Raw genomic sequence first — 12,146 nt, 5'->3', positions numbered from 1 at the left:
CAAGCAGCCCGGGGTTCCGTTAGAATGTAAGCTGCATGAAGTAGACGTTTTGTTTTATTCACTAACATCCTGTGCCTACAACAGTGCCTGATACATAGTAGAAGTTCAGTAAATGAACCAACAGTTGTATAAAAACACGAGTCAGGAAGGTGAGGGAAATGTACGTGGCAGGGTTGTTGGGAGAACTCGAGATGGTGTATAGGAGCACCTGGAACAGGGGCTAGCACTTACGAGCACTCAAAAATGACGACTTCTATGGGGCGCCTGGGTGGCTCAGTCAGTTAAGCATCTGACTCTGGATCTCAGCTCAGGTCTTGATCTCACGGTTCGTAAGTTCAAGCACAGAGCGTGCTCAGGATTCTCTCTTTCCCTCTCTCTCTCTCTCTGCCCCTCCTTCCCTCTCAAAATAAATAAACTTAAAAAAATAATGTTTAAGAAAATGACAACTGGGGCGCCTGGGTGGCGCAGTCGGTTAAGCGTCCGACTTCAGCCAGGTCACGATCTCGCCGTCCGGGAGTTCGAGCCCCGCGTCAGGCTCTGGGCTGATGGCTCGGAGCCTGGAGCCTGTTTCCGACTCTGTGTCTCCCTCTCTCTCTGCCCCTCCCCCGTTCATGCTCTGTCTCTCTCTGTCCCAAAAATAAATAAACGTTGGAAAAAAAATTAACAAAAAAAAAAAAAAAAAGAAAAAAGAAAATGACAACTTATTTCCAAGCAGAAATGCAAGTTAGGATAGCTTGATGTTCGTGCTATAAAAAATGACATTTTTGTAATGTCTTCTGGTCTATAAAGAGTCTTTACACAGCAAATATTTTTAGCCATTTCCTTACCCTTGAAACTCACCTTTCTTCCATGTTAAAAAGAAAGATTTCCAAGTAAAAGTTATCAGATACTTTTTATCTGTTTTTCTTCTTGTTATTGAAAATGGCGCTCCTTTTAGCTCTTGGTTATTAACTGACTTGTAACACAGTATTAACAGTTGTATTTTCCCCACATTGTTCACCCATATCCCTAATTTTATAGCAATAATGACAGACAGGATTTCTTTGCAATAAAAGCCAATTACTAAATCCTTCCTCAACCAGGCGTTACTTAATGAGTATTTTTTCATGACTAAATATTTTAAAAATAAAATAATTCTGTAATCTATAACAGACCATCTATAATGCAATCTACAATATTAAGTTTAGTCCATATCCAGTGATAAATTTCTTTACAGTGTATCAAACTATCCCTTCAAGTGAAAGACATGTGTATATAATGTTTAAAAAAATCGCTTCTTTCAAAACGTTAGAATTTCCTTATCTGTATTTTAAAAACCAAGAAAAAGAAACAGATCAGATGAGGAATTGATAAAGAAAGAAAATACCTTATCAGAGACCGTTGCAAAATTAAAATGTGGCTCGTACATATGGGGTGCTAAGGATGAGGCAGTTTGTAACAGTGCTCTTGCCTGTATTTAAAAAAAGAAAAAAAGGAATGAAAAGAAAACCAAGGATATATGAACATCTATCAGCACTATATTTGTAATTATGAGTTTTTTTGTTTTTTGGTTTCGTTTTTGGTAAAAGAGTCTTTTATCCAAGATAGGACCTTAATAAACATGATCCTGTGATAAATACAGATGACACGCCTCATGAAACACAACTTACCGAAATACAATACTTATATCTTGCCAAAATTATATTAATAATAAAATTGCTTCAAAATATGAAGAAAATTAAGAGTAGTTATAAAGTCAAGAATCATTGTTCTTGTAAAGTTTATATTTTAATACGACAAACAAATCAAAATACAATCTTCTCAATGCAAAAAAAAAGGCTTATTCTAGTTTTATTGCTGTTGATTGATTTCTTAGGCTTCTAATGACTCGTTCTCTGATGCTACAAAAAACAATTAAAAAAAAAATAGTAAATTTCTAAGCCCCAAGTTCTGTGCTGGAGAATGGTGATGAGCATTTAATACATTGTTGACCTCACAGTAACAAGTGAGTGCAACTGAAAATGACAAGCTCTCTGTCATCTCATGTACTCAAGAAGCAAAATTCACATCATTTTTCATCCCCTACAGGCTCAAACGATCATGCATTGCAGGGACCACTGATAGACAAGAGATGCTCACACATTCATTGTTAGGACCACAGACTCCCCATTCCACACTGCTGAATATCCCTCCAACGTGTAACTAAACCCAAAACCTCCATCCGTGACCTGTGGACAAATTGTGCATCTTTTTTTTTTTAATGGAAAGTAACATATGGGATGGTAGATATTGATTTGTTTGTTTGTTTTATGATTAGCTATTTTTCTTTCAATTGATGTATAATTTTTAATAATAAAATAGGGGTTAGCAGCATGAAATCTTTCACCAAAACATTTCAAATTGGTTGAATACTAGAGAAACTGTAGTAAGTAGGAAACAAAGATCACTGACATGGGGACAGAGAAAAATCACAAAAGCACTTGCTTCATATGGAGATAGGTCAAGTTCCATGGCAGAATAAGTTCCCATTTGGAGTACAGTTGACCCTGGAACAACACGGGTTTGAACTGCATGGGTCCACTTGCATGTGGATTTTTCCAATACACACAGGACAGTACTATTAATGTGTGTTCTCTCCCTTATGATTTTCTGAATAACATTTTCTTTTCTCTAGCTTACTCTACTGTAGACTACATGTAACATACAAAATATACGTACATATAACACACAAGATAACATAGTACGTATAACATACAAGACAATGTGTTGATGGACTGTGTACGTTCTTGGTAAGGCTTCTAGTCAACAGTGGGTTCTTAGTTAAGTTTTGGGGGAAGGTCAAAAGTAAAACTTGAATTTTCAACTACATGAAGGGGTCAGCACCCCTAATCCTGTGTTGTTCAAGAGTCATCTGTAGTTAGTTTTTGTTTATAAAATACAAATCTGTCTTATTTGGGGGAACTGATGACATAAAGGTACTGTCCAAGGATGTTCATCTCCTTGTTTTGTTACAAGTTTATCGCTGTGCTTAGGAGACCAGGTTAGAGGTTAACATTCCTGCCATGGTGTTCACTATGTCATTTACCTCCTGGAGTCCCTGTTTCTTCATCTCTAAAGTTCGGGATGCAATACTTATCTATCCTCGACTGTCACTAATACTGTATAAGTGTATTTAGCCTTTTAAACTTCTTTTTTATGATAAAGTGATTTTTTAAGCGTCTGCCCCGTGCTCAATACTATGCTACCAAGCCAAGTGCTTTACGTGCATAATCGGCGAATCCTCCCCAAACACCTGCAGGTTCTGTCATTAACCCCATTTTATATACTGTTCACTCATTTCACAAATACTGGCCCAGCACCTACCACCTGCCAGACACTGTTTTTGATGCTGAACATCTGGCAGCTGGAAGAGAAATAAGGCCCCTATTTGCATGTGGCTGCCATGCCACATTACATATACATATGAACATATTTGATAAAATAAGTACTGTGAAGGAAAAAATAGTACGAGATGTGACAGTGGCGGAGGGCTCCTTTAAACCGATGTTTGAAATGACCTTTGTAGGGAGGTGGCAATTAAGCTAAGACTCAAATGACAAAAAGAAGAAAAAGTCGCCGCAGGATCTGAGAGAAGAACATTCCAAAGGCCGTAAAGTAAGAACAGGCACAGCGCATGTGCAGAGCAGACTTCTGGATGTGTCCAGAAGTCTGAGAGTTGGCAGGAAGGGAGACGTAACAAAACCTGTGGTCTGACAGAGACCCAGAGGCCAGATGATGCGGGCCCTGTAGGCCAAGGTTTGAATCCACATTTCATTCCAAGCAAAAAGGAAAGCATTTGGAGGATGCTGAGCAAAGTAGTAGAAAATTATTGTTTTATTTGATTTTTTTTTAAGTAGGCTTCACGCCCAGTGCAGAGCCCAACACGGGGCTTGAGCTCACAACCCTGAGACCAAGACCTGAGCTGACATCGAAAGTCGGATGCTTAACTGACTGAGCCACCCAGGTGCCCCCAAATCTTTCTTGTTTAAAAACAAGAATCCCTTCAGCCGTTGTGAGGAGGATGTGTTATAGGGTACAATTACTTGCTGATGCAAGCAGAGACCAAAAGAGCAGCTAGGAGACTCCTGTAGTCGAGTTCGGGCAGGAGAGGAGTACAGTTTGGAGAAGGGTGGCAGTGGTGGAGAAAAGTGGCCACATCTGGGATGTGACCTGGAGAAAGAACTGACAGGGTTTGCCAGACATGATGGGGTGAGGTGGCAGGAACTGAGCGCTTTCAAGGTTGACTCTTAGGATTTTGGTTTGAGCACCCAGCTGGTGGATGGGGGACTGCGAATTGTGTCACACTTCACTAAGACAGGGAAGACTTGGGGCGATGCAGGTTTGTCCTGACAAAACCAAAGGTTAAGAAAAAACCAGAAAGGTTAAGTAACTTGTCCAAGGTCACATCACTAATGTGACAGAGCTGGGATTCAAATCCAGGCCAGTGAGCCTCTAGAGCTCATTTTTATAAACTATAGCATGTAAAGATAGCTACCCCTGACGACATTTCTGTGGAGAAACCGGATTAGCTACTGAGCCACTGTAGTTCACTGACCTGCTCCACATGGCCCTTCCGCATCTCCAGCACGGCCAGGTTGTTGTAGGCCTCGGCGTGGTTATTGTTGTTGACCAGAGCGAGCCTGAAGCACTGATGGGCCAAATTCGTATCTCCGATGCCCTTGAAAAGAAAAGCATACCCGTTGGGAGGAGCACTGGGTGTTGTATGGAAACCAATTTGACAATAAATTTCATACAAAAAAAAAAAAAAAAGGAAGAAGAAAAAGCTTGTATTCGCACCCGCGGATCCACAGGCTTCCTCCCTTCTTTCCTCACGTGAGTCTTTGCTGCTACCAAGCAACAAGTACCGATCATAATCAAGTGTGAATTGTAGGTAAGAGGATTTAACTTGAGAAAATAAAATGAGTTCTGGTGACCCTTAGAAATCGCTACATTGCTACACAAGCCCATAACCAAACCTGGATTGATGGTATCTGAAAATGTCTTCAAACTAATTTATGGCTACCTTTTCTACACCGGAAATAATATTAGAGAGAAAAAACCTACCACAGCCACGTGTCCCAAGTTGTACCAGACATCAGCTGCCTCTTCTTCGTTTTCAGCCAGAGCAAGGGCACGTTCAAATGAGGTCAGAGTCATATCATACTGCTGGGCATAGAAGCAGCAGAGTCCCAGATTGTTAAAAAGCTGGCAGTTATAGACACCCATCTGCAGGAGCCGCCTTTTTGAAAAAGAGCATATATTGATGTCAGACCAACTTGATAAATATTAAGACCTATTTTTTTTTACAAAGTTAGAAATGAATGTTTTATAATTTTTAACACGCCCAAGGAATAGAAATAGAAAGTATTATAGTAAATGAAAAAACATTCCGCAAATACAAAAGTGTGTCTTTTTTAATGGTACTAGTCACGGGAACTATGTCCAGAGGACAAAGTCTGAAGCAACATACGTGAGTTTTTTTCCTCCAAAAGCTCTGTTAGAGAACCAAAATACAAAAGAGTGACCTAAAGGAAAACCCAAAGCATTTTGCTTCATAACGTTTTGGTGACAATTAGTAAACCCCTAATACCTTCTAATCTAATTTAAGAGCTGTATTTAGGATTTATCCCCAAGTTTTCAGCTGAATTGAATCTTGGTTTTGGTTATCTGTACTTCGTCATTTAGCTGTGTCTAGGGACCTTCTGATGAGCTTCCATCGAGGAAGACAAGACCATCAGTGGATCCCTACATTATTTACTTAGCTTTCATGCTAGGGCTCGAAAAACCCATTTGCTTCTATGCATCATTAATCCCAAAGGACAATGGACAGTAGAGTCCAAATAAGCCAAGGAAAATCCACCCCAGATGCCCTGAGGAAAATCCATGACCCATTTGGGGGATGGAGGTGTAGAGTCAGCTGCATATGCCTAAGGCAGCATTCATTTTATATTTTATGCTTCTAACATATATTTGGAAAGAACTCTCGTCAGCTGCCAGTTATCTCCTGGTATATTACCTAGGGGTGGAAGAGAAAATCAAAATTTAAAAATTAATCTCAGAAACCATCTGTAGGATGAAATGAGGATGTTCTCAAAAGAGAACCAGAGAGAAGAACATATTTAGACTTTGAAAAATCATTTGGACAAGAGTTGACAACACTTCACAGAAGAGGGGAACCTGTTTCAGGTCCTCATCAGAGCTCAGAAGCTGGCATCCACTGTTCTTTGCAAATCTTGTCACTATTTCAGCTTCGGGGCCTTTATATTGTATGTGGTGGGATTAATGGAAGCAGTGGGTGGCTGATTCATACAATGCCATGGTGTTAAAAACTCAATTATCCAGGTATGTTTCTGTAAGATGCCAATATCTGAGCATGTTCAAATTATTAGATGTCCCTTTAATGCTCATCAAACATCTGGGTGCTTGAACTTTTAGTCTCCTATAGACGTGGTCTATGCATTACCTGTCTACATTTTCATTCCATTATAGTTTCACCAGTATTTCACAGGAAAGGAGTTCTACAAAAAGACCGTAAAGCACACCTGTAAAACCGGAGAGCTATTTCTGGTTGATCAGAATAAAAGTGGTTGCTTCCAATGCATGCAATGGCTTCCACATGAGTATTGTCCTGTTTCAAAACTTCTTTGTAGTATTCAGCTGCTGATGAAATATTGTTCATTTCCTATTCTCCATCAAGAAGAAGAGTGATACTTTATTGCTGAGAAAGAAAAATTTTTTTTTTTCTGGCTGATTTATTTTACTTGATTCAACAAATATTGAGAGCCTATTATGTGCCAGACTCTGTTCTAGGCCCTGAGGACACAATGCAAACAAAAAGATAAAGTTGCTATCCTCAAGGTTACAGTGGGTAGGAAGAGAAGCAAATGAACAAATAGGTAATATAATGTCAGGCAAGTCTAATGGATGTGAATAGAGGCGAAGAGAGAGGGAAGGAAGGATGGAACCAAGAAGCAACATGGTTGTATTTACATTTTTAAAGAATAACTTGGTGGCTACACACAGGAGACACAAAAGGGGAGAAGAACGGTAGCAGAGAGACCGGGAATCCCCCCTGATAATCATAAATCAATGCATTTAATGTTATTACTGTCTTAGCTCTCAAATCCACCTTCAAGGCCAGTGCAGGCTCCACAGCTCTCATGGAGATATCCCTAAGGCCCTCACTTCACATAACACTTTCCGCCTCTCAATTTATATGACACTCATTGTGGGAACCTCTCACTCATTATCAGATGACAACTCCTATCTTTTATTAGATTTTAATCATAACATATTTTATTGTGAGAAGCAAGCACCACACAATGCTTTCTTATTACACAGAATTTTTTTTAACCTCTGTGGACCTCAGTATGTTTTTTTTATTTCAGGACTTTATTATTTTTAGAGTAGTTTCAGGTTCACAGCACAGCTGAGGGGAAGGTACAGAGATTAAATGCATTTTGTTATTCAGTATCAAAAAATGACATCCATTATCACCAATATCATCAATATTTAGCAATATGAAACCAGTTTTGACCTTGTGGACCCTCTGACAGGGTCTTGGGGATCCCTGGGAATCCCTGGGCCACACTTTGAGAAATATTGATACTAAAATATTTGAGGCCTTTCTTCCCACTCCGACTCACTCATTCCCAGAAGGCAAACTCAGCATGCTTGTCTCAGCCCCTTCTGGACCTCTTCGGAAGCCAACCTGCCTGTCACATGCCCCCCTGTTCTTCCCTGCCAGGTGGAGGGGGCTCTCCCAGGGACAGAAGTTCTGCAGGTTGCACAGTCATGTCTGGGTGGATAAGGCTGTCTAACTCAGAGACTATCAAGTCCTTTTGGTCACACATCTAAAGCCACATGCTCCAATTCTGCTGTTATCAGTAATAAAGTTAATGGTTTATCTTCCATTTTTCGGAATCTTGTATCTATCCCTTGGAGTGATGAAGGGGGGTGATATTGATTAGTTCCATAAAACCCCAGTAAAACATTTCTGAGTTGATCCAAACTCATTCTGGATGTATATCTGTTCCCATACTTTATATTTGAAATTCTTATTTCAAAGTCCTGCCAGGATTTAGTTCTTTAAGAGAAGAGGCGTTTTCATTCATTGTTTGTAGCTAAAAAAATAACTAAATTTTTTTTTTTCAAAACACAAGGCTGTTGATATATTCATTAGTTGTGAGGTCATTCTCTCCTGTATTTTACACTGCTTTTACGTGCAGCTATTCCAAATATCCTTTAACATTTTAGGAATATAAGAACCCATTGAAAAGCATGAATAATAAAGACTTTCATTAGAAGTGTATTTTCTACTTTTTGGTAAAACAAAAGCCTTGTAAGACTTGAAACAACACATGACATTGAAAGCACCTCACTCCCCACCCCCACACACACACCAAATCCTTCCTTCCTATAGACTGAATGTTTCTGTCCCCCCTAAATTCATATTCATATTCTCCAAGGCGATAGTATTTGGAATAGAGTCTTTGGGAGGTATTTAGATCATAAGGCTGAAGCCCTTAAAGAAGAGACATCAAAGAGATGATCTCTCTCCCCACCATGTAAGGATGTAGAAAGAAGGAGTTTGTCTATAGAACAGGAAAAGAGCCCTCCCCAGGAAATGAATTGGCCAGCACCTTGATCTTAGACTTTCCAGCCTCCAGAATTGTGAGAAATAAATTTATGTTCTTTAAGCCACCCAGTTTATGGTATTTTGTTACAACAGCCTGAGCAGATTAAGATGCTATCCTTCCAAAGAAGAATCTCCACACCTAGGCAGCAAACTGACCACTGAATTTAATGGCCCCATGAGACATGGGCCCCAAGAACATGACTTTTCTGGTTTCTGGGGTAACAACATCCCACAGTGCAGGGCTTCAGTGTTACAGCTGCCAAAGTTGGTGTATCAGTCTGCTTGGGCTGCTATGACAAAATACCATAAGACTAGGTGGCTTAATCAACAGAAATTTATTTTCCCACAGATTTGGAGGCTATAAGTCCAAGATCAAGATGCCAGTATGGCAGGAATCTAGTGAGGACTCTCTTACTGGCTTATAGAGGGTCACCTTCTCACTGTGTCCTCATATGACAGAGAGGAAGGGAGACAGAACTAGCACCAGCACACTCTGGTGTCTCTTCATTCAAGGGCATTAATCCCACCATCAGAGCCCCACCCTCACAACCACCTCTAAACCTAATTATCTCAAAAGGCCTCAACTCTGCCATCACACTGGGGGTTAGAGCTTCAACATAGTAATTCGGGAGGGACACAATTCAGTCCAATGCAAAAAGACTCCAGCCTGAATGGATAATTGTTTCAAGACTTTCAGTTCTCTAAAAATTAGTCCTATAAAATTATTTGGGAGTGTTTGTACACTTGATTGATGGGCACATAATTAATTTATGTAATCTTGAGGAGTTTTAGACTGAAACTAATTTTTTTGGCAGTCTCATGTAGTCAAATGTGTTATTGTAAAATATGTGTTTATGCTAAATAAATGTAAACATTGCAAAAAGTTGTAAAAGTCCCCTCCCCAAATCTAGTCACAGAGGTTCTGTGAATAGTTTCTTATTTTTCAAGAAATTTTGTTCATATATGTGCACACATATATATATGTGGGAGCAGCCAAATATATAAATCAATCACAAACATAAAGAAACTCATCGATAGTAATACCATAATGGTAGGAGACCTCAACACCCCACTCACAGCAATGGAAAGATCATCTAATCAAAATATCAACAAGGAGGGGTGCCTGGGTGGCTCAGTCAGTTGAGCGTCTGACTTCAGCTCAGGTCATGATCTCACAGTCCGTGAGTTCGAGCTCTGCATCGGGCCCTGTGCTGACAGCTCAGAGCCTGGAGCCTGCTTTGGATTGTGTGTCTCCCTCTCTCTCTGCCCCTCCCCATGCTCATGCTCTGTCTCTCTCACTCTCAAAAATGAATAAATGTTAAAAAAAAAATTTTTTTTTTTAATCAACAAGGAAACAATGGCTTTGAATGACACACTGGACCAGATGGACTTAACAGATATATTCAGAACATTTCATCCTAAAGCAGCAGAATATACATTCTTCTCCAGTGCACGTGGAACATTCTCCAGAATAGACCATATACTGGGACACAAATCAGCCCTAAGTAAGTACAAAATGATCAAGATCATACCATGCATATTTGCAGACGACAACGCTATGAAACTCGAAATCAACCACAAGAAAAAATTTGGAAAGGTGGTAAATACTTGGAGACTGAAGAACATCCTACTACAGAATGAATGGGCTAACCAAGAAGTTAAAGAGGAAATTAAAAAAGTATATGGAAGCCAATGAAAATGATAACACCACAACCCAAAACCTCTGGGACGCAGTAAAGGCAGTCATAAGAGGAAAGTATATAGCAATCCAGGCCTTCCTAAAGAAGGAAGAAAGATACACAACCTAACCTTATGCCTTAAAGAGCTGGAAAAAGAACAGCAAATAAAACCCAACACCAGCAGAAGACAGGAAATAATAAAGATTAGAGCAGAAATTAATGCTATCGAAACCAAAAAAACAGTAGAACAGGTCAATGAAGCCAGAAGCTGGTTCTTTGAAAGAATTAACAAAATTGATAAACCATTAGCCAGTTTGATCAAAAAGAAAAAGGAAAGGACCCAAATAAATAAAACCAAGAATAAAAGAGGAGAGATCACAACCAACACAGCAGAAATAAAAACAATAACAAGAGAATATTATGAGCAATTATATGCCAATAAAATGGGCAATCTGTAAGAAATGGACAAATTCCTAGAAACATATACACTACCAAAATTGAAACAGGAAGAAATAGAAAATTTGAACAGACCCATAACCAGTAAGAAATCGAATTAGTAATCAAAAATCTCCCAAAAAAACAGACTCCAGGGCCAGATGGCTTTCCAGGGGAATTCTACCAAACATTTAAGGAAGAGTTAACACCTTTTCTCTTGAAGATGTTCCAAAAAATAGAAACGGAAGGAAAACTTCAAAACTCTTTCTATGAAGCCAGCATTACCTTGATTCCAAAACCAGACAGAGACCCCACTAAAAAGGAGAACTATTGACCAATATCCCTGATGAACATGGATGCAAAAATCCTCAACAAGATATTAGCCAAGTGGATTCAACAATACATTAAAAAAATTATTCACCACGACCAAGTGGGATTTATACCTGGGATGCAGGGCTGGTTCAATATCCGCAAAACAATTAACATGATTCATCACATCAATAAAAGAAAGGACAAGAACCATAAGATCCTCTTAATAGACGCAGAGAAAGAATTTGACAAAATACAGCATCCTTTCCTGATAAAAACCCTCAAGAAAGTAGGGGTAGAAGGAGACTACCTCGAGATCATAAAAGCCATATGTGAATGACCCAATGCTAATATCATCCTCAATGGGGAAAAACTGAAAGTTTTCCCCCTAAGGTCAGGAACAAGACACGGATGTCCACTCTCCCCACTGTTATTCAACATAGTATTGGAAATCTTAGCCTCTGCAGTCAGACAACACAAAGAAACAAAAGGCATCCAAATCGGCCAGGAGGAAGTCAAACTTTCACTCTTCGCAGATGACATGATACTCTATATGGAAAACCCAAAAGATTCCACCAAAAAACTGCTAGAATTGATTCATAAATCCAGCAAAGTTGCAGGATATAAAATCAACGCACAGAAATCGGTTGCATTCCTATACACCAACAATGAAGCAACAGAAAGAGAAATCAAGGAATCGATCCCATTTACAGTTGCACAAAAAAACCATAAAATACCTAGGAATAAATCTAACCAAAGAGGTGAAAAATCTATACACTGAAAATGACAGAAAGCTTATGAAAGAAATTGAAGACACACAAAGAAATGGAAAAAGATTCCATGTTCCTGGATAGGAAGAACAAATATTGTTAAAATGTCGATACTATCCAAAGCAATCTACATATTCAATGCAATCCCTATCAAAATAACACCAGCATCTTCACAGAGCTAGAACAAACAATCCTAAAATTTGTATGGAACCAGAAAAGACCCTGAATAGCCAAAGCAATCTTGAAAAAGAAAACCAAAGCAGGAGGCATCACAATCCCAGACTTCAAGCTATACTA

General features: G+C 39.2%; 1 protein-coding gene across 6 annotated transcripts in view; it reads right to left on the bottom strand.

Annotated features, from left to right (window-relative positions):
- The window catches only part of TTC8 (tetratricopeptide repeat domain 8), a 59,201-nt gene that overhangs the window by 2,097 nt on the left and 44,958 nt on the right, over nt 1-12,146 (bottom strand). For all 6 annotated transcript variants that reach the window (XM_045451826.1, XM_045451823.1, XM_045451821.1 and 3 more), the window contains 4 exons: nt 6,561-6,700; nt 5,083-5,257; nt 4,574-4,696; nt 1,367-1,450 (listed from right to left, as the gene is read on the bottom strand). In XM_045451826.1, the coding sequence (XP_045307782.1) occupies nt 1,367-1,450; nt 4,574-4,696; nt 5,083-5,257; nt 6,561-6,700 (522 nt within the window). The remainder of the gene's footprint in view (nt 1-1,366; nt 1,451-4,573; nt 4,697-5,082; nt 5,258-6,560; nt 6,701-12,146) is intronic.

The sequence above is a fragment of the Leopardus geoffroyi genome, chromosome B3, assembly GCF_018350155.1.
Source record: "Leopardus geoffroyi isolate Oge1 chromosome B3, O.geoffroyi_Oge1_pat1.0, whole genome shotgun sequence".
NCBI classification, from domain to species: domain Eukaryota; kingdom Metazoa; phylum Chordata; class Mammalia; order Carnivora; family Felidae; genus Leopardus; species Leopardus geoffroyi.
This window is presented reverse-complemented; position numbering and strand designations above follow the sequence as displayed.